This window comes from Vanessa tameamea, chromosome 9 (assembly GCF_037043105.1).
Source record: "Vanessa tameamea isolate UH-Manoa-2023 chromosome 9, ilVanTame1 primary haplotype, whole genome shotgun sequence".
Classification (NCBI taxonomy): domain Eukaryota; kingdom Metazoa; phylum Arthropoda; class Insecta; order Lepidoptera; family Nymphalidae; genus Vanessa; species Vanessa tameamea.
In genome coordinates, this window is record NC_087317.1 from 5,914,184 (window position 1) to 5,939,582 (window position 25,399).

Consider the following 25,399-nt stretch of genomic DNA (forward strand, 5'->3'; position numbering starts at 1 on the left):
TAACTTGTTTTCTTCATTTTTAGTACTTGAAATTCTTTTCAAAAGTAAGCCTTCTTTGACATATAGAAGCTATAGATTAATATAATTAAAATCAATTTATTTTTAGATTTTTACAAGAGCTTTTGAGTAAAGAATGCCTAGAAGGTGTTTTTCTTTTTTAAAAGATGCAAAATACGTATTGATTCATTAATCTACTTGGTGGTAGGGTTTTGTGTCTGGATAGGTACCACCCACATCAGATATTCTACCGGCAAACAACAACACTCAGCATTGTTGTGTTCCGGTTTGAAGGGTGAGTTAGCCAGTGTAACTACAGGCACAAAGGACATAACATCTTAGTTCCCAAGGTCGGTGGCGCATTGGTGATATAAGGAATGGTTAATATTTCTTACGGCGCCATTGTCTAAGGGCGATGGTGACCTCTTACCATCAGATGACCCCATACGCTCGTCGGCCAACCTATACCATAAAAAAAAAATACATATGAATAGTTCAAAGTTATACTAAGTTTAAAAACAACTGAACTTGTGACTGTAATTCAATTTATTAGAAAGGTACAATAAAATAAAATAATTGAAAGTTCCTAAGATATCTTGAACTGGCTTACGTGCAATTATTCACGATGTCAGTAAGTCTGGCTACAAGTAACGTATTATACGTTCAAAATCAATAGATCAAACTATATAATAAATAGACGTTTAAGGCTAACAGACGAACTAATATTTAATAGTTAATGGATAATACCTTCTTTCCTCAATCAAGCAAAACATTCTGTTATTAATAAGATCACATGATCGTTCTCTCGCAATTTATGAAGAATATTTATAGAATTTATTGAAATATTAAGTGAATTTTATATCGATTACAGGTGAGATAATAGTAAACAAAACTAAAGTAGGGCTGCATAAACGGCGTCAGTTCACCGTGTCAGTAGCGCGTAAATCTCTGGGACGCGAAAATTTAATTTGTCACCGAATACGCAATCGGTGAAGATAGCGTCATCGTCGAACGTAACCGCGAAGTTTGATAACTGCTAACTTTCTCTCTCAGCGCCTGTACAGTTGAAGGAAGGCTGCATCCAGCCTCACTCCGCGATAGTCGACGAGCCAGCACGTTCGTCGAGAACGGCGCGCGCTCGCACCGAACGCGTTCTAAAATTCAAAATTAGGACATTGGTTCAAAAAACATAGTGACAAAAATTATCTGCCAGTTCTGTTTTGTTTCTCATGATTCAATTTTAATATTTTAGTGAATGTTTATCGTTTTTTTAAGGCGACATGGGATCCTATAAAACGTAAGTATTTTTTATAATATATTGGATTTATAAAGTAAACATAATATTAAATATTTAAGATCGTCGTCTAATACACCTCTGTCGACACTTAATATATCCTCTCGATTATAAATGTAGGACAATGCCAGATGCAAGTTCAACTCATGTCAAGCTTTGTCTGAATAGCGTTTAAATTATTTTAAACACATTACGAAACGTCAAAAGGAACGCTTTAAAAATATTTTAACAATTGAGTTAAGTAGTCGCGGAAAGCAATCGACCTCGATGGAGTAACCTTCTAGACAAATATTCGTTTATTTTAGACACAGTAGGTAAAAGTTGAAGAGTTAAAATATTTGATAACTGGAGGTCCTTGTTCATTTGCATTAATACACAGACAATTTTGACCTAGTTTCTAAATTACATAATACTGCAGCTTAAATCATGAGGTATTGCCTAAAATACAGGTTTTCGTTACGTCTTATCAATGAGTTAATACATTATTTTTTTGTATCGCTTCGTATTAATAGATTTATTATTATTATTGTGCTATTTCATCTCTATTGCTTTTAAGAACAAATTTAATTTTAAATTATGACCATAAAAATACGCAAATTCATTTTATGTGTATAATATAAGCGTCCAGTATAAAGCGTTATTATTTATTCAATTATTTTAACTACCTAATAACTATAATAGTACTAATAATTATTGTTATTCCTCTCAGTAGAATAAAAACAGGTTAAGACTGTCAATAGCGAGAATAAAACATCCAAAGGACGTTCTTATCACTGAAGAAGTGATTTTTTCCAGACAACGCAGTTTTGAATAAACAAATGTATATAATAATATCTAACCAATTAGAAACAATACATTTTCCTTGAATCTTTAATAAAAGTCATAAATTTATTAAAGTTATTTTGTCGAAACGTTTAGAAATAAGTACTAATTCCATTTTGAGATTATGTAAAACGATTACTGCATAATTGTAATTCAACATAACAGACACGTCTAAACTGTGATTATATCATCAACCGGACATTTGAAGTTTTTAGTGACTATCGACTCTTTTTAAGACGATTCAAATTAGGAAATTAAGAAATTGTATTCGAAAACTATAAGTCATTTGAAGACATATAAAAACTTTAACAAAGAACGTCTTGATTGATTTTTTATTACAATTCGATATTTCGTTATAAATTATGAATGTTTATATTTCACAAGATCCTCGTTTTTGATTATGTCCATTTTGGGAATGAAACAATCGCCTCCTAGGCACTTCCTTATCATATAGGAAATTGTAAACAATTACAAAAGTCTGGTCAGATATTCTTCTCAGACATTTTCTTTTGCGAAAGGTATTATTTTTTTTACTTAAGTGTAAATAAGAGAGTAATGCTTCTACATCAAAAAAAGGAATTTAAATTATAAATTCTCATCTTTTACATCATTTCATTTGTTTTCTGATGCATACTTCATGCATATTTGTATATTCTATAGATCTTTAAAAACGACTTTAAGTAATAAAAATAAAGGTGTACTATAAAGTAAAAAGCAAAATCCTCTTGAAATAATATAGCTTAGTAAGCGTAACGTTTTAATTAATCATCTGTTAATAATTCAATAAACTCGAGGAATGACTAAGGAAAACTACGATTTTTCCGGTAACTTAACCGGATAATGATACAAGTATTCTGCATATATATCTATGCAATCAACATTGATAACATCAATAGTATAAAGTATAAATAATCACACCTTAAGGTCACATTAAAGATTATGTTTTTACTATTTATTAATTTAAATAACAAAATTTTATTATTAACAAAACAAATGACTATTCTCGTTTATTCAACGAGAACTAAATATTTTTAGATATATACTTGTATTAAATTTAGACTAACATATTATTTCCACTTAATACTTATATAGATAGCTAAATTGTAGTTGTTTAGAAATAATAATACATAATGTTTGGTATTTGGGACGAGGTCGAGTTTTAAAATTACCCCTTATATACGTAATATTATATACATTTAAATGGTATTATATTCATCCGATCTAAGTTAAAACTTTTAAGTACTATAAGTTACTTTAATATCGAACTTGTCAAGTCAAATTATTTTCTTGACTATATTTTTATTAATGATCGGGGATTGTTTGTTAGACAATCCAAGCTTATTGATGGGAACATTTGTAATGTCATATTGCATACATTCATTACATTACATATATTAACAGCCTGTAAATTTCCCACTGCTGGGCTAAGGTGGCCTTAGGAGGCCTCCCTTTGAGGAGAAGGTTTGGAGCATATTCCTCCACGCTGCTCCAATGCGGGTTGGTGGAATACACATGTGGCATAATTTCGTTGAAATTAGACCCATGTAGGTTTCCTCATGATGTTTCCATTCACCGCCGAGCACAAGATGAATTATAAACACAAATTAAGCACATGAAAATTCAGTGGTGCTTGCTTGAGTTTGAACCCGAAATCATCGCTTAAGATGTACGCGTTCTAACCACTGGGCCATCTCGGCTCATACAATCGTTGTCTCGACAATATTAAGCAACTGTCTAATTGTTTACCATATGATCAATCATGGAATGAACAAAGACAAATTCAAATTACGTAATCACCTAAGCTAATGGATAAAACGGTTGACCTGCGCTTAAACCCTAAAACTCTTGGATTTAAATGACTCAGTGATATTTACAAATTTAAATTAACAATATATAATATTCCATTGCAATGCGATTTTTGTTATCTGTACTAAGATGCTGTGCTTGTAATTTCTATAATAGTGTATCAATTTCGTATGTAAGAATTTATGTGAAACATGAGCCCAAATAGTCCAATGGTTAAAAGAACGTGAATCTTTCACGAGAGTCGTGAATTTTAATCCGAGCACTGATCATAATTCATTTCGGGCTATGTAGTCAAAAAAAACATGAGTGAAATTGCTTGTGGAATATGCCTTAACATTCCCCGTAAGATACTTCTAGTCAGCAGTAGAATATATAAAAAACTAAGATAAAATTATTTGATGTTAGGCCTTATACAAGTACGTATCACATACAGTACCGACAAACGACAATACTTAAGATTCCGTTTCAGTACCGTTTCCGTTCGTTTAAAAGAGCCAGTGTAACCACAGGAGCAAAGGATGTAACATAGTTCCCAAGGTTGGTAGTGCAATGTGAATGGTCGTTGGCCCAGACTGTCAAACAATTTTAAAATTCATATATACATATATATATCTGTAACTATATCCAAGTATTATCTTTATCTTTTAATATGGTATTCCATCTTTACTATCCATGGACATTCCGAATACAGAGATTATAATCTGCTATTATTTTCTAAAGATAATAAGAAAATAAACTTACAAGGAAATACTCGGAAACTCAGATATGGAGAAACCTGATATTATATTCAATGCATCGTTTCTATACTTATTGCCATTAAACATGAATAAAAAAGGAAATTTCATGAGAAGTTCATCTCTTCTATTTAGGAATTTCCGTATGAGTAATTAATTTTAATTCTTATACAGTATACAATATAACATTAGTGTTGTTGTGGATACTTTTAGAATGATATCATTTTCTTATATAACGAAAGACAATTTTATTTGATTTAATATAAATGAAGAAACGAAATAGTATATTTTATTTTTGAAAATTATCGACAATCTTTAAGTTACACAGTACTCATGAAGTATCACTATGGTTTATTATTTACTAGATCCTACTACAAGTTAAAGCCCTTCTGTTATTTTAAGCAGGAAATTTGGAGCTTATTCTATCTGGTGATAAACGTTTGTTAGAACTTCGCGTGACAAGTTAAGGGCTTCTCACGATGTTATCCTTAACCTTGAGCACGCGATTAATAATAAACACTAGTTAAACACACTAAAACTTTTAACAATAGTTTGAACAATCATAGCCGGATTTGAACCTGTAATCTTCAGTTAAGATTATACGGTTGTTTTATTTATTTAATAGATGAATAGGCAAATGGGGTACCTGATGGTAAGTGGTCACCAATCATAGACAAATGTGCCGTTTGAAATTTTAACCATTCCATACCTTGGCAACCTTGGGTGAGGTGGGTGAACTAAGATGTTAAATCCCTTGTTTCTGTAGTTATACTGGCTTACTTACCCTTCAAACTGGAACCCAACATTAAATATGGTAAATTATGTGACGAGTAAGTGGTAACTACCCAGATAATCTTGCAAAAGCCCTTCCAGCAAATTCTATCCAATGCACAAGCTCGTCTCTCCCATATACTGAGCTGCTCATCTCTCTCCTTGTTATTTATCATAAACGTGTTTTAAAACTATCAAATAAAATATATAAAAACCACCAAGCCCCGTATAAAGAGGTGCCTAGTATTAGAAGAATATGCTACCTTTAGAATTGCATAATATCATCCGTATCCGATAATGTCTTAGTAACACTATTTAAAATTAACTTGAAACACGATGAGATAATATCAAAAACAATAAAATAACTTAGTAATAATTAATAGTTGTTTATTTCATTACTATTACAAGAATTTGTGATTAAATTATGCAGATGTATAATTATATGTGCAATTGATAAACTTCCTCATCGCTTCTTGCATAAACATTTACAGAGATATGGGCATACATTATACATGAAAATCTGATAATGTTTATATACTACATGATGTGTATCATTTATTTATTCAAGACTAGCTATCCATCCCCGCTTTGCACAGTAAGAGGATAGGGGATTTACATAAATTTTTTATATGGTAACACATAACTACATACATTGATAGTGACATGACTTTTTCTAATATCTTCAACAATCCTAAAAAAACTCACGAATTATACACCTAAACATTCCTCAAGACTTCGCAACCGTTCGATAATGCGTTCAGTAGTTTTGATTTTATCGCGTTCGGACAGACAGACGCTGTAATCGGACTCTGTTTTATAATATGCAGTATTTACAAGCAACAGTACAACTAAAAAAAATATGCTGAAAAATAATAAGGTTTTTATACCATCTGATGTATGCAGAACAAAATTAAAATTACATAATAAAACAAATAATATTGTGTTGAGTAATAACCAACTGCCTATTAATGGAAGGCGAATTACTTTTAATTGTTTGTCCAGGATTCGAAAACAAGATTACAACAAATGTCAGTTGATAAAAAAATTGTCACATTAGAGAAATCGAAGCAAGATTTTAAAAAGCCTCTTTTTTGTGTTTGTTGAATTGATAGATTATATATGGAAATAACGTTGTTTAAGTGTTATATATTTCAGATGTTTTTTTTAATTACCATTACTTTTTAAACAACCTTTACCTGTCGAATCAATAACCTAAAAAAACCAAAATAATTGCTAATCTTATTAGGAAATTTCTCCTAAAATCCTATTTATTTTTTAACAAGATTAATATAGCCTCGCTACTGTTTAATGAAATACTCTGTGACTATATACTGTAAAAACATTCAATAATTATTAATACATTAGAGCCTTAATCGGTGATTAATGTTCTAACCCAGACAAACACCACTGACTTTTCATGATAATTTCTGTTTATAATAATATTTAATTAATCTTTGGCACGACGGCGATGAAAGATTAAGCAATTAAACTATATCCATCTCTATCTTTAATAATAAACTCGGCTATCTCATTCTTGCACTGTCATCACTAACATTGTTCATTTTTTTCCGTCTTCTTCTTGCCTTATGACATTTAACATTGTAACATTTCATACTTAATATATTATTTTAAATAGCAACACTAAAAGTTAAAAAAAAACAAAATAATACAATGTAAGAGTAAAAAAAACATTTATCTACATACTAAACTGTAACATAGTAGTTAAATGTAGCTAATTAAAATATTAATGTAAATAAATGATATTTTTTTTACATGCAATTAAAGACAATAATAATTTTGAATGCTAATTTTATCTTCTTGGAGCTATTTTAATTTTGCATACAACCAGCAGAAATATTAACTTAAATTAACGTACAATATTATTAACATTCCTAAATAAGAAAATCATATTTAAATTAAAAGATTGGATTCATAAATATCTGATGTTGCTTAAGACCAAATCGATGCTGTACTGGATTACGTTAACCTTAATATGATATTATTAAACCTGCTGAACGAAGAGCTCTTCTCCTATTATAGAGAAGTTCAAGAGCCTATGTGTGAACATAGGTGAACACACGCTGATTACTTTCATCCAGCACATTGATGTTCTAACGACATGTTTCTTCATCAAATAAAATATAAATTACAAACATAAATTAATCACTTGAAAACTTAACAATAATAATAATAATCTTACTATTAGTTAGATGATTATTATTATTAATAAATATATACTTTCCATTAAACTATAATATCAGTTTATAGAGTTCATATTATTATCTATGACACCATATTTATGATCATCTATTGAAATTGAACTAATAATAATAGACCTAGATACCAGTGCCCAAACAGAGATGATGCAATAACACTAAATTGAAATACAGGTCGCCATTAAAACTTGAGGCACGTACCGGCGCCATCTTCGATGCGTCAAATCGTTTATTGCGTAAACGGTGGCTATTTGAATGGATTTTGCGTGACTTTATTTTTACTTTCCATGACCATATGGAGTCATATTGTCTTTTATTATTTGTAAAGTTATTCTTAAGCACAAATTCTAAGTACTTTAAAACTTCATTAAACTAATATAAGTGAAATATAAAATACAAGGGTTGAAAAACCAATTTATGATTTGAACAAAACATTCAAATCATTCAGAGTCAAATCGTATACATTATAAATTAACTTTTTATGGCGAATAGAGAGATATTGAAGTTACCGGGAGATAGCTTATATGCACTGTCAGAATTTCTATCTTGAATAGTTTTTTAAACTGATTAAATAATGTCCATATATACCCAGATTATAATAAAAGGGATCTATCGATTAGTTTTACGAGCTGTTAACATAGCCCTAAGCTTAATAGGGTTAAATATATATGTAAAACATAATATACAATTTTGTACATAACTCTTTATCTACCTTCTCGAGTAATTCTTCCTTGAGTATCTCTAAGATCAGCGAGAAAAGATCCTTATTGGGCAATTCTGCATACATTTTCATTGTATCATAAAATTAAGTTACTCCTTGTGCAATAATACAACGTAAATAACATAAACCAAAGATTAATATCAATTATTTTTATTTTATAAGTCCTAAATAATTCTTCTTTTAATAACTTTTAAAAAGTAAAAGTTCTAGTATTTTTTTTTTCATGTAAAGCGTTTACGGAACAAAAATAATAATCAAAACAATACTTATAATTATACATGTAACATTTTGTTTTTTGAATACATTTTAACAAATATAAAATATAAATAAATAAAAATATCCCAATTATGGAAATTAAATTGCATTCCTTAAATGTAATTTTATTTACATACATATTGTTCAATATTATACAATACAATGCATATAATATTGTGTATATAATATAAGTAAGACTTTCAAGTGTATATAGGAACTCGATTTTTTTCATTGTATACAAAACCATAAGTACAAATACTTACTTTTTAATAAAAATCGATCCTATAACTGTAACAAATACTGAATACATATTATTTATTTTAAATAAATAATACGACAAAAATAATTTAACTTCTTACGTTTAATTTTATGGTATAAATTTATAAGAATCGAAATGTGTATATGTATATCAATTTGAATAAATAACATATTCAGATAATTCACATATAACTTATATCGCACGTAAACATATTGTGGGGTTTTATTTTATATTTAACGTTTCAAAATTAAATGTTTCTTTAGCAAAAAGGTGGGAACTTAGAAATCTCACTTCCGTCACGTGCACTTTGCGTTGCACGCGTTTTTTTTTTTTAATAATTGATTATCTTTTATGCTAAGACCAGAACGTGTGGTAGCATAAAATGTTTATACGAGCAAAGGACAATACCTAATATTATAATTTACTAATGGCTAATCATCTATACTAATATTATAAATGCGAAAGTGACTCTGTCTGTCTGTCTGTATGTTGCTCTTTTTTTATCAACCATTAATGATGATTTTTTATCATCTTATATATAGCTAAAAGCTAAATAAACGCAATTATCGTAAACATTTTAATCACTTTAGATGTTCTGTTTGAATAAAATAACTCTCCAGCTCTGCCTTTTAAAAGGCAATTCTAAATAAGAACTCATTGTATTTTTAAAGCGCAGTTTAAATCAATACTAAAGCATTGACTATGAATTATAAAAAAAAAAATGTACATATTTTAGTCATATGCACATTACATCTGTCCTGACCGGTAACACAACTTTACGCAACACGGGGACCTCTTTGCTTTCCGTTTACATAATACGTTTTCGATTTCTTCCACTGCCAGATTCACTTTCGTTACTGACATATGTAAATGAACGTCTTTTTTTATCATTGCTATGGTAAAAAGTTTTAACATTTATTATCCACAAGTATACATAACTTAATATGAACACCATATGTAATATTAAAATACGTTCGTATAATTATAAATTCTAAAAATGTTACCTAACAGGTTGCAACACGCTGTATCTACCGAGCAGTTACTTCAATTGTTTTTCACCTAAAAATATTAAGTAACTTAAATTACTTGTTTATGGATATTTTTATGAGTTTATTATTTAATATATAGAAGGTTTTTGTCTGATCGTGAGCAAAAAACGTGATAAACTCGTCACAGTTTACCTTTGTTTGTAATAGTCATTATTTATAACTTCGTATTAAAACTTATAGAGTTATTGAATAAAACGATATTGTTCTATATCGTAATCTAATATAATTGCTTTTAATAATAATAATATATTTAATCTAAACACATCAAATTAATCTTGTTTCATTAACTATACTAAAACTAAAGGATAATAATTAGCAGCTTCTGTGTCATCAACCCAAACTAAAAAAGTACTTACAGATAGGTACTTTGAAAAGTAACCAAGAACTTACTCTGTTCTATTTTCTTTAACATAATTAAACGAATGTAATAAGTTTAAACGAACATCGAAAAATCAATCCTCAAGTCAATATTTAATATAAAAGAAATGAAAAAAAACTATATTTAATACAAGAAAATTACACAATAAAAGTGAATATTCCTTATTTTATAATTAAAAATTTGTAGACAGATATAGTTCATCTGATGATAAGTGGTCATCACCTCTAGACATGGCACTTGGTAACTCAAATGTTATATTCCTTTTATTTGACGTTACATTGGTTCTCTCACCCTTCAAACTCGAACATTACAATACTAAATATCGCTGTGTGGTAGTGAAATATGTAATGAGTTTATAGTATCTACCCAGACGAACTTGCACAAAACCTAACCATTTACTTAATACAGAATATTTTAAAACTCATTAGAAAAAAAACAATATTTCATGAAATACTTTTAAGTGCAAAGCGCTTTTTAATACTAACATTACATGCTGTTATAAAAACACCTAAAACCGGTTATTCAAAGAAACCGGCTGATAGGAACTTGGATAAATGTCAAAATTAAATGCATTCATAACAGACACCTATGTTGAAAATTATTTTAATACATAGTTAAAGGAAGTGCTTAAGGAACTAGTGCATGAAGTTTGGCAACCGAAATTGTTCAAGGTTTGTCATTAAGATAAAACTCGCAGACTTTTTCATTTATCTATTTTTTGTACAATTTGAGAGTGACAACTTTCGTTACCTTGAAATGTACAGTAATGTTGTGAATCTACCTTAAAACAACAATAATTATTACCAGACTTTTTAAAACATAAGGACATTACATTCATTTAAAAATATAATTTCAAATAGTATAAGTAATTACTATCAATAACCCAGCTCAAGGTTTTGTCAGATTCAAAGGCATATTTAAAATTAGTTATCTATTTTGTTTTTATTATTACTGCCTCATTGCTATAATAAATAGATATAAGGTCGCAAATACCAAGTTTGTGGGTTGAAAGCCCAAATCTGATCGATAAAAAGTTACAGTTTAGTGTTAAAATTGTGAAAGCACGTTAAGCCGTTAGTCACGCGCCTGAAATCTTTCCGGTCGTATTGCATTTGCTGTCCCATCGGATTACGAGAGAAGGAGACCTATTCAATGACCACAGACCAGCCAAATAGACGACTAGACGTACCATAGTCCACATGTTTGCACCATGACATGACTTGCGTGGTTGACTGCTCTCCTTTCAGATTGGTCGCCATAGCCGAAATCGGTTAGAATGATATCATCACTAGTGCCCTGCAGCTTAATTTCATTTGGATTATACTGGTCGATCGCATACATAAACAAAGTACATTTCAATAAATAAAGACCGATGCAGTATTCTAAATTGCTTGACATTTATGCTTATTGCTACGTTTATTGTCATAATACGTAATTATTGTATCGTGAAGTTATTTATAACCCATAAATTTCATCAATACTTGTAATATTATTGTACCTGTTTATTTTATTAGGAAGCCAACATTAAATAACACGATATAAACTAGAAGAACTAATAAGAACTACAATCAATTTGTTACACTATATATAACAACAATAGGCTAATTTTACATGCGAATAAATAACTTAATAACACACACAATAATATACAACAGGATTTAATTTTTTATTCTATGGTATCTGTTGTCGGACGAGTGGTCACCACCACCCATAGAAAATTGCGTTGTAAGAAATATTAACCGTTCCTTACATCGCCAATGTGCCAACCTTGGGAACTAAGATGTTATGTCCCTTGTGCCTGTAGATACTCACTCAATTAAACTTCAAACCGAACACAATAATACTGAGTACTTTGTTTGGCGAAAATACTATTAAACAATTTAAAATATGAATATTTTGTGCTGCAATTTTTTTTTTGTTTCGTATTTATCTAGAACCAATTTTACTTCGAAAGTATTGAGTGAATTCTTGATATTAACAAAATAAACATACAAACCGTACAAATTAATAATGTAAACGTAAATAGTAATTTATGGACATGAATGCAGACGTTTGTTGTGGTTTGAGTGGCTATTGACCTAATGTTACGAGCACGTAGGCTTAGGTAAGTCCGCGTGTTCAACATTACCGCATAACAACTGTTAATATTCTTCCTTCCTCGCCTATTACACAATATTTTACGCTATTACATTCGACAGCACTCGGACTCATTGTATATATATGTGAATCACAAATTAAAATGCTAATTTACTCTGGTAACCAAATGAAATAATTTAACTATATTTAAGATTTATTACATAAAGTTTTCTTTACTGAAGTAACTAGTAAACTACCGAAATTGATGTTTAAATTTGTCATTAGCTTCTAATTAGGGATGAAGCAGCGTCACCGTAACCATATCGGATATCCGAAATAAAATAAAAAAACTAAAAAATCTGATAATCGTATTTAAATGCAGTAAAATATAATTTATATATCCATATCGATATCCAGATCCGAAATTACATGTAGGTACTCGTACATAACATCTTTGTTACTAATCTGTTCATATCCTATGCTAGGCAAAGGTTCCCCCATCTAAAAAGAGAGCTTCATTTTTCTCTTCCGTCAAGGCTAATACGGCATGTTTTAACTCAGTAATACTAGCACAGGTTTGAACCATGATCTCATTTTATTTAAATTAAAAGAAGGAAATTGAAAAAATGAATAGGGAATCAATATTATATTAAATGTATTTACTATCCATAGGATGTCATCATTAGCGTCTTTCTGTTGGCACACTCTATTCGTTTGAGGTCTGACGGTTATATAAATAAAAAAAATATCTGGTAGAATATTTATATCATTATAATAATATTCTTAATCTAGCCAGGATAACCATACTGTACTCTACAATGTCTTTGTCAACTTTAATAATAATTGCATAAGATATATATTGTCTTGTCGTAGACAAGATGTACGACGTAGTGTAGGACGTCCTCAGGCACGGTGGAGTGACGATTTGCGCAATACGGCTGGCAGGAGCTGGATGCGAGTTGCCGAAGAGAGATCACAATGACGTGCAATTGGAGAGGGCTATGTCCAGCAGTGGATGATGATGATGATATATTGTCTAAACTAAACTAATGTATGGGATATAAAAAAATATTATTATTAATCTATTCCTGCCCCGTTGAGATGCTTTTATCGACTACTTATACTCTCAACAAAAATCTCTTACTCGGCTCTCATAATACCCACGTGTGAGATAGGAAGGCGCTAGGATTCCACTCTACCGGAAGCATACGTCTTACTTTTCATAGACTATATTAAGACTAGTCTTCGCTATTATAAACTAAAAATATATACAAGGAAAATTGTATATTACGAAAATATTGTACAAATATGTATTTAATTAAAACTAATGTTGCTTTCCAAGATATCATGTTTCTTATATATAGTGTTATTAATTAATTTATTATATGAATAACAAAACGAAGGAGATCAACATTTTATACCGCCATCGAAATGATACATTACAGTATTGAAAATGACGTCTTGGTACAGACAGAATCTTAAGTACCATGGATGCAGAGTTTATTTGACCGTTCATTCGTGTTTCTATATTGCAGTTTAAAGGATGAATGAATAAATTTATTCATCATATATGCAATCATGCAAAGAGGCATATCTTCAATCCCAAAGTTGGCTGTATATTGACCATGTAAGGAGTGATTTATTACAGTGTCAGTATCACAGGGAGAACGTGACCGCTTACTTTCAGCTGGCCTATACGCTCGACTACCGAACCATGATAAATTAAAAAAAAAACATCAACAAATTAAATATGCAGCCTTACAGTTGTCTCATGTGATATATAACATCTGACATTTCACCTTGGTAGGTATAAGAATAATATAAACAAAATTAACATTTTATCCTCTCGGAAAACGGGCTCGTACTATCGGACGACCAACTCTAGCAACGCGCGTACTCATTGACTTCCTGTTACACATTTCCGTCCCCTTTCACGAAATCACTGCCCCAGTTTGCAGGAGCGAGAGGAAAGATATTAAACGTCAAAAATAAAATATGCACAGAATGACTATTAAGATTGACCAGCAATATGATAAAGCTCTTAAATAAAGTATTGTATCCAATATAATTAACATGTATTAACAGTTTGGTAATTAGTAATCATTTGATATGGTACTGAGGCTGACAGTTAATTAATTGATTACCTTAATATACCAGCTGTATATTTGCTAAAGTCATAAATTACTTTAACAAATTTCGTCACGACATAAACATATAATATCATGATAATAGCTTTTAATTAAAATAAAATTAATTAATCATTTTAATTCTTGGAGCGATCGTCATAATTTTTTTTTTTATTTTATTAATTTAATATTTTCTTTTTGTATTTACTATAATAATAATATTAAATATTTAATGTACAATGATTGCTTAACAACGTTGCTTCGAAAAATATTTTAATAAGCTATACAATAAAAGTTACGATGCTTCACGTGTAGAGAGGAACAACGTGGTTGACGTTGTCTGGACAATTAAAAGAATGTTAATTAAAATGTCAGAAAAATAAAATACTTATAACAAAATGGTATTAGATACGATTTATTGAGAATATACAGCTAGAATTTTTGCAGTTATACATTTAGGTAACTCCTAAATGCACTTCTTATGTGAAACATTTGACTCAATATTATAAGCAAACCTTTTTATATTCTGATGTCCTTTTTAATAATATACGCGTTATTCACGTCGTTATTTCTGAATTTATCATCATAACCATTATATTACACGTAGTTACAGCTATTTTGTTGTCAATTGGCTTTGAAACTTTAACCTCAGAGATATAACGAAGGCTATCGAAGCGATTAGCCTAAAACTTGAAAACTTAATTTATTACCTTGAATCAAAATACTTACTATATGAATTTAGAATGACAAATAGGACAAAGGAAATACCTTTATCCTTATGACTCAAACGGATATGATTTTGATAAAGTTCAACGACATCAGATGACAGATACTGTTAAACATTTCAATTTAATATCATTACCATTTTATTGAGCAATGCTTAGACAATATTTACATTGTAAATATAACCGGTACAATTTGAGGAGTGACTTTGTACGTTATTTATGAGAATATGATACCTAAATGTTTCAGCATTCTTAATCAGTAATTACAAAATTTAGTGCTACTATATATGACTTATAAATTACAATATATCTGTTAGTTTACGTGGAATAAGCTTATATATATTTTAGTGTATTATAACGCATATGATATAAATACAGAGAAGGTATATATGTAGTTGTATACTTGGTAGTTTTAAAATGGAAATTTTTAATGGTTAAACTGTTGTTCAAAGGTTTGTTTTTAGTTTTTTCATACACTTACTAGCCGCGTACCCGATGGAATATCCAATCGGGAAATATTAAATCGTTGGTCTTTTAATTAAAAACAGAAGTCTAAATACTGTCTAATCTAATTTCTATAAAAAATATAATTTAGATAAAAAAAGTTTCATCGCCCATTTAATTAAACCCCTTATGAGATAAATTTTGAAAAACTTAGTTCTGCCTTGTATTCCACAATACACATTCCTGTAAAATTTCAGCCTGCTAAACCCACCGTTTTCGGTTGTGCGTTGTATGGACTAGACTTTCATAATTAAATACAGCACTGTTATTCTGTGAGAACTCCCTTCATATTTCACTCGTGAAACCGACTTACGACGACATCCTTTTCTGACACGTATTTCGTTTCCCTTAAAGACTATAACTACAATTATGTGAAAGACGATATGGTTAGAAAGAATGTTACTTGTGAGATGACGTCCGACAGAGAAGAATGGAAGAAGAAGACATACAGCGCCGACCCCAAGTAAAATTGGGATAAGGGCAGGTGGATGATGAACTACAATAGTAAATATCATATATTACTTTCTGACAATTCATGATCGTTGTTAAGAAGCCTAGTTTTTCTTAAAGGAAAACTGTAAATTCATCAATTAACATTCAAAAACGAACATTAATACGACTCCGGTATATTGTTGGTTGTATACATCAAGAATTAAATTGCTCAATAGGGTGCGAAGAAATTAAGACAAAAAAAACTCAAAGCCACAATCAGCTAATACAATGAAACAATGCAATCGCCTTAGGATCTACTTAAGCAATACTACCGTTTTCTTTTCTCATTAAAGTCAACAGATTTATCTATTTTATTATCATTTATCTATTTATTCACGGTAAATTAAAAATGACATTAATTTATTAACTATAGTAGAATAATTTATGAGGTTAAAAATACCACTAAAAAGTTTAATTTTGAATAATGTGTAGTAAGACTCGAAATGTTCTTATTATAATGAATTTGTATTAAAAGCGCGAATATAGAATTTTATAGATCACAAAAAGACGTTTGAAATAAAAACAAATTTTAAAGTCGTATTTTTATCTATAATAAATTACTTTAGAGATAAAATATGTTAAAACTATTTTTAAGATTATACTTTATTTTTATTCTTAAGAGATTACGATCTTATTTTGAGTAAATAATACTTTGATCAACATTTAGATCGTATTATAATATTATTTTTAAAAACTCGTAAAATAAAAGTAAGCATTTTAATACGTTTGAAAATATCAAAGCTATTGGTGAGATTATTTGTTAGTATATTGTTATGTAATTAATAATAACATTCGGTTCAATAAGGACTTAAAGAATGTGCAAAATTGTGTAAAAATATTTTAATTGGATTTTTCTTGGTCATGTTGCAGCTAAATTAATGTTCAAGCAGCAATGAGAAAAATAACCGTGTTCCGGTATGAAAGGTGAAGGAGCCCGTGTAGTTACAGGCCAAGGCCAAGACTCATCATTGATGGCTTTAACAATGATTGGGTGACCCATTTGTCAATCTTCCTATATTTAATTAAAAATACATGGAATAGTTCCATGGTTTCTTAAGAGCTAGGACCACTGTATTATTTTAATTTTAAAAATACGGACCAATATCGATTGGGCAATGTTTCCAACTCAATCGTATAAATTGTTTTTAATCATATAAGAAAGATATTTTTCGGTATAACGTATTGGTTCAAGAATTATGAGATGACTTCTAAAAAAGCCTAAGTGCCATAAAATAAAGATTCAAAAGAACCCTACTAGACATTACAAGCAATTAATCACTTAACGGTTTCGATCTCTTCGAAGACGCAATATTACAAAATAAGCTCAAAGAAGTAATTATTAATCGGAAATCATTTTCATATTTCGAATAACTCATAATATTATACATTATTATAATAACATAATAGTTATAATGAGAAAATTATTATTAAATAACAGGAATATTTCTTTTTTATTTAAATTTAATTACACCATTTATTGAGTGTTATTGTTTGTTTTTGCTCCTTTAATCGTCAATTTTTAATACAATTATACACAGTACAATTCATTACTATACCTACCTTTAGTGTCTGTAAATAAACTTCCCGTAAATAAAAGAGATAGGCCCATTTTCCAAATTTAACGATCCTGTATTATCTTTAAAAACACATTTTTCCAACCCGAATAGCTTACTTAAAAATAAAAGAAGTCATAACTATAAATAAACCTCAGATTTACGTATTCGATGTACATACAAATATAGCTAGAAGAACTGTTATTAATGCACGATATATTGTTCTACTATATATAATACACTACTAACAGTTCTTGGTTAATATATCTTTATTAATAATACAACACTAATCCACTTAACTACTTTTACCAAGATTTATTTTACTTCCAAAATTCCGATAACATCTCCGTCGACATTCAAAAGGTCATATTGTGGCAATACCATAATAAATATCATAGATTATTCAAGCTCTCGACCAATGATATCCCCTCGATTTGATTTCAAATGTTGTTTATTTGTCTTTTGCCCTATTGTGGTTGAAATAGACTACATGTATTTATTTTTACAATAAAATAAATTAAAAGTTAAAACTGTGTTTTTAATTATATTTATGCGTCAAGTAACACAAAGGTACATTATTAAACCGAATTAATCATTATTCAATTACCCTTATAAAAGATAATAGTGTTATTTTGTAAATGTTTTGATACACAAAGTTCGACAGTGTTGAAATTTATTACATTAAGGAGGATACTAGTCGTCCGTTCGTACGGGTAACATTTATACCAAGTTCAGTTCCCACTCAAATTGAAGTTGAAATAACTCAAAAATCCTTTCTTAGTGAGCGTCTACTTCGCGAAAGGAATAACTATGCTAAATTACAAGCCAATTGGATCTATAGTTTCGGAGATCCCGTGATGAGTTAGTCTGTGGTATTTTACTTATAAATATATATACGTATATAAGTCTGTTGTTCATTTATATCCCTCATCTCTAGAACATATTAATATAAAAAAAATCGAATAAAGAGCTTTGGTAAAATATCAAACATATTACTCATATGCAATATTATAACTGACATATGAGGACCCTATATGTGATTATGTATTGAAATAATAAATTTAAAATAACAATAAAACCAGGGACTACAAAGCTTTACTCAAAGATTACTAGTATATAAATATAATATTAATTAAAATGACCAAGAATTCGGTACTTTAATCAGCAAATTAATCAATATAAGTTCGCTTTGTACGAGTATATCCAAACATGGATATCGGCACCATAAAGGTCGTGCGTACAATTCGCATGTTAGGAAGTAATTAGAGGGCAATCAACTTATCTTAGGTATTGACAAGTTAATTGCAAAGTCACTATAAAAACCACTAATAAAAACGGATAAACAAAAGAACGGAACCTACCTTGAATCATCTTTCTACACACTTAACCTTAATTTTAGATAAATTCAAGATTATTCTTAAAGTTAAGTCGGAATCTTTTAAAAAACTTTTTATAATTTTATTTTATTAAAATTGTACACAGTTGTAGTGGTATTTGTGCAGATCTTTCTGAACCTAGTCAGTTACTCCATTTATGTATAAGTTTGTATTGCAGTACTCCGATTCAAATAGGAGTAAGCCAGTGGCTGGCACAAATAATCTTATATCCTGTGATTGATGGCACGATGACACTGTAAGGGGTTCGCAGCTCATGCAATGACAGTATAAGGACAGAAGTGACCATACATAACCAAGTAGATAATTTTCTCGACTGCCTCATAAATATATGTAAACAATAACAAATTGACAACCCGCAGAATTACATTTGCCAGTCTTTCTCAGGTCAGGATATTTTCTTTTCCGAACCGGATCCCAAATCGATTGTCAAATTGAACATTTGACAATCGATTTTATTAAAGATTTTGATATGATAAATAAAATTAATTAATAAGTTGAAAATAATAAAACTATACTTACTTATAAAAACAACATTAGGATAACTCTAAAGAAATCGCAAGATCTATATCTTCTTATATTGTATATTATAATTTTTTATCTTTAATTTATCCGTTTATTATATTATTACTTAAATATATTACATGTGGTAACATGTAAATGTCTAATAATAAGCCTATATTACACACAGCATAAAACAAGCTGTTACATGAGGTAACGTTTTTCCCCGCGCCGATAGATTTTCGCAAGATACAGTTGCCTCATCTGGAGTCGCCGTGTTAATCTCCACGAACAAAAGTTGTCTATTCATTATTCATTCTGTTGTTTAAAGATGGTCTTCAAATTTGTCGGGTTGTACCGTCACGTGATTTACAAACCTGCAATGGGTGAGCCAATCGAACATGACAAATCAGTAATTATCACCAGTTTACGTAGAAAATTCGATTTCAAATGCTATTTTTTATTCAACAAAACCATCGTTTCTTTATTAACATCTATATACTAAAAAAAAATCATGTATTACGTCATTGAATTAACTGCTGGCCTCCTCTCCTTGAAAAGGTTAGCAGCTCAATCCACCACGTTGCTCCAAAGAGGTTTAATGACTGTGACAGATATTTATCCGATACATGCAGAGTTTCCTCAAAATGTTCTAACCGCAGAATCTGAGACGAATTATTAGTAATCTATTTATAATTAATCTGCAGCCACGAGTTATATCGGATACTGTATGTATTTAACTTCAATTAAATTTGATATATTGTAGAACAAATCCAACAGAAATTAGTCCCCGTTTTGTAACACTTATGCATGAAATGTATTATTTCCGAGTTCAGTTTGTTTTTCCTACTGTTTATTACTATCGTGATCGCATTCAGCATTAGAAGTGTAACTAATAATTACTTAGTAACTGAATAATAAAAAATAATAATCGAGTAAACCCTAATCTTATATCAAACATTGCGTGCGAACGCCAATAAAAAACTCGATTCAATTTTTTTCTTCATAACTAATTGTGTACTGATAGTTTTGAAAATAAGGATATATGAACAGTAACCATTTAATTTGCATATATTAGAACGTAAATGAATGTAATCTTAACCAATTAACATGAATACCATCATTTTATGTTTCGCAAGCAATTACTTCGCAATGCTTATGTATGTGATTTTTAATCAAATTCAAATAGGTAATAAAAACATTATTGGAACTATTATATTTTTTTTATTATCTGTATTTAAACTTTCCAGTATAAATCTGTGTTCCAAAAAAAAATAAACCTATATCATATGAACATTCTCAATCTTTGGCTATAGTTATATATATGAGAAGTATTTGATATTTGACAACAGTTTGTGTGTATCTTTTGTGCTTATAAATTCGCTCCTAAGAGTCTTAGCGGGATACGTAACCTGCATTTCAGTGTAAATAAATAAACTAGATTTAACATTCAATAAGTTTCTCTAGGTTTATTATGAAAGTATATATATATATATATATATTTTACAGTAATTATAATAATTATTTGTGTATTCACATAACGTTCGAGTAATTAATAAACAATAAAACAAGATGATTTCAGTTATAAATATTGTTGAATTGTCTGAACAATAAACATACAGTGAATTAATTAACTTTAGTCCTAATTCACACATTCATAGCAACGAAAAACTTAAAAATTCTCATGTCTATTTTATAAACCTATTCACTAACGAAGCCGTGCCCCCTCTGTCTTATAGTGTATATGAGTGAATGACGTTAGTGTTTACAAAATGTCTTAGTGTGCGTGAGACGACTTACAGTAAAGTAAATATTTTTTTTATATTTGTTGAATTTATTTTATTAAAAATTAATGAATTTAACGTAAATGGGCGCGCCTTCTTGTGGGAATAGATCTATCTTGAGTAATTAGCATGCTTATGATAGATTTTAGAATACAATGTAAGTTTGAATTGCATTTACACAATACATACTTGTAATTCTTGAAAGACTTAATGTCTTTATAGATCTAAATTCAAACTCTATAAATTATATTTATATATTATAAATATATAATTATTTTAAAATAGCAGCAACATTTATATCATAATTAACTTTTTTCTAATTCATTTAGAGCTTACAATTATTCAACAATTCTCCTCTCAGATTCATACTACAAATAAAATAATAATAATAATTATCAATTAATTAAGTCTAATGTTTTTTTAAATGTTTTTTAATATTTATATTGAGAACTTAAATAAATTTACAGAGTTTTCTTTACAATTAGTCTAATTTGATATACTATATTGAGAAAAAAAAAATGTTAATCGTTCAAACGATGAGTTTATCAATCAAAGTCAGAATATAAAACTCTAACGATAATTCATAAATTATTGAATGTTTATTTAAATATATACAAATGTGTAAATATAAATCAAATTTAATTAATCTATTTGCTCGAAATGAGTTATAGGGTAACAGAATGATTCTGTCAGTGAAGTAATAGACGATCATTAAAAACCAATAACCAATGTAATTAATTTTAAATCCTATATTTTTTTTAAAAATATTATGCTTAATTAAAAACATAAACAAAATAAAAAAATATAAATTTAAAATAATATAATATAAAATTTCCAAACACAATTTTAAGCACCATGAAGTTAATGTAACATATATTTAAAAAAAAAAGACTATATAATTATTAACTAATATAACATTATATAATTGTTCGCACTAACATCGTCAATCGTCAATTACCTTTGTATTTTCAACAGGAAAAAATGCACGTAAATTTCACACGCAATTAATAAAATAGATTAAATTCAAGGAAATCTTGCAGTTAAAAATAATACAATGCATTTAGTACTTCAGAAATAGAACATCATTCGCCTATCGGTGCAGTGTGTTTTAAAACCTCCTTGTGAATACAGTTGTGGTGCTTCAGCAAATGGTACCGTAGCGAGCTCCAAAATACAAACCGCTAGTTGTAAGGTATCCTGGTATTCAGCAGTTTGTATGTAAGATATGTTCTCAATTAATTAACAAAAACCTTTTATCTATGATAAAAACGAATTGAGATTACGTATACTCCTTCGAAAAAGAACTATATAATATCAAAAACAGGTAATCAATCTTTATTACCTATGTATTTTTAGTATCATTGCTTTTAATTGTTTTACTCGAGCGCGATGTTTACACCTAAATATAATACTCGTATTCCGCCTCACAACAGAGGTCGTCTGGTCCGACGTGAGGTCATCACCACGTGATTGGAAGGAGTTTTTTTTTTCATCTCTACGCTTAAGGCAAATCGAGATCGTTTCTAAGTATCCTACGTTGATTTTTAACCGGACGTTGAATTAGTAATTCGTATTTCCATCGGTAAATTTCCAAATCGAAGATGCTTTTATATTTGACGTATTAATTTGGGAATTTTTAACGTTTAATTGAATTTAATGTAATAAAAATGTCTATCACGAACTGATAAACGTGTTGAATACATTGTAATATAATATAATATAGGTACTCATCGTAATCATATACATACTAAAAAGTTACATACGATTGAAGCACACTGTTTCACACCTGGCAAGCTCAATAAATAAAACCATGTTTTTTTTTAAATGAGTAGTCGGACCCGCATATAGGCCACCTGATGTTTAGTGGTCACCACCACCCATGGACATTAGCGCTGTTGGAATCATTAACCATAACCTTACTTCGCCAATGTGCCACCAAACTTGGGAACTAAGATGTTATATCCCTTGTGCCTGCAGTTGGCTCACTCACCCTTTAAACCGGAACACAATAATACCAAGTATTGCTGCTTGGCGGCAGAATATCTGATGAGTGGGTGGTACCTACCCAGACGGGTTTTGCAAAAATGCCCTCCTACCAAGAAATGTTATTAATTGTGCGTATATTGGATAAAATTATTCCACATATGTATCTATCAACTTTAACTTTTGACTTTAGAACAGCATACATGTTCATTCTTCGTCAATCGTGAAGAAATTCTACATACACGACAATAGTTGCGATTACAATATGGTTTTAAATTGTATTGAAGTTTATAAAGTACAAACCAAACATCAATAAATCTAACGAAGGCACAACTCTGTGTAAATCATTTGACTGTTTTTGTAACCTTTTCGAAATAACAAAAGGTTATCTTGAGAATCCTCGATCACGTTTACTTACGAACTACTTCGAAAAAGATTGCAATAAATAATTATTTACTTAATAAACGAATTTCAATTTGAAAAGAAGATCATTAAATGCAATTTTGTGTGATTACATCCCTTATCCGAATTGGAAATTCAAATATTGCAAGCATAGTCATTCTAAACAATGCATAATATTAGTTTTCGTGTTCTTAAGTATTTATATAAAGGTGTATAAAAATAAATACTCCCTCCCACTTATCATAATTATTATAAGTATTCTTATTTAATTATGTGTGTGAACGAAAAAATTACATATTTAATCTCATGATGGTAGAAAAGTTTTTGGGAAACATCTTATATATTTAATCTACTCTAATAGTATAAATTTCGTATGAGGCAAGTTTAAACTCTAAGGAAGGACATAGGCCATTTTTTTACGCTTAACGCTTAAAGACTAATCCTTAAAACGAATCTGCGAGCGACAACAAGTACAGTATAATAACAATTCAATTTATGTGGTTGTAGGTTTTGAGGAATGTCAGACATGCCAATTTTTTTTTAGTTATACTTAACCGATAGACACTGGCACAAGTCACTACTGTGCCGTTAACGAGCTGCCAATCAGACGATATCCCTTACCATTCAAACCGATACAAATTATTGCTGGCTATTAGAAGAATAAGTTAGTAGTGAAATACTACTCGAAAAGCCCCTACCACCGATAATGATAAAACATTAGAACGTTAATTGTCCATTTTACGATGATTAGTAAAACATAGTCATCACAGTTATACAATCGAAATTTCCCCTTCGTTTCGTCACAGTGACCTTGCTCAATACATTTTTATCCTATGGTATTCTCACATCGGTCACGTATTATTGGCGAATACAACGTACTTTCGTTTCACGTTTTATCAATCGAGGCTACTTGTTCATTTCTGTTGCGTTTTTGACATTGGCACTATAATGTTAAGACATTCGGGTCAGTGCCGTAGACGGTTATAACTTATTAGATCTTTAAATGGTCATATATGTAGGTCTACTATGTGTATTAATTGGTTCATTGAACTTCAAGATTCGACCATAAATAATGAATGAGTTCTATGTATCAGCTATGACGCAATTATTGAACATGTCGGCTATACCTTTTTCTATCGAACCTGCGTCTGGGAGCTCAATTTATTTATAGTTACTTAAGAATATTAATCACATTTTTTTTTTAATAAAACAACTAAAGGCAGTAAAGGTTAACAGTTTGAATGATTAAATATAAATTATATGACATATTACATTAAGCTATGTGAAAGTCGTAGGGTGACATTGCGAATGTCGAGGCCCTTGAGCTGAAGTCTAGTCTTCAAGGATGTCTATATACGCGCACTTTTGATAAATCTAAACGTATTTTGTTTAACATTTATAATATACGAAGTTGTTCCACATATTTATGAACTTAATATGCTTGTGGCAAAACTTCGTAATGTCCGACGTACGATCCAACGTTTGACATTATTTTTCGCCAATTACATGACTTTAATTTATGGTTCAATTCCACAAATGAAGACGAATTCGTTTTG

At 29.6% G+C, this 25,399-nt stretch overlaps 1 protein-coding gene across 1 annotated transcript in view; it reads left to right on the top strand.

The window, feature by feature from the left end:
- Positions 1-1,059: 1,059 nt before the first annotated feature.
- Positions 1,060-25,399, top strand: part of LOC113394951 (heme peroxidase 2) — a 41,403-nt gene continuing 17,063 nt past the window's right edge. The window contains exon 1 of the mRNA XM_026632445.2: positions 1,060-1,294. Coding sequence (XP_026488230.2) covers positions 1,278-1,294 — 17 coding nt within the window. The 5' untranslated portion in view covers positions 1,060-1,277. The remainder of the gene's footprint in view (positions 1,295-25,399) is intronic.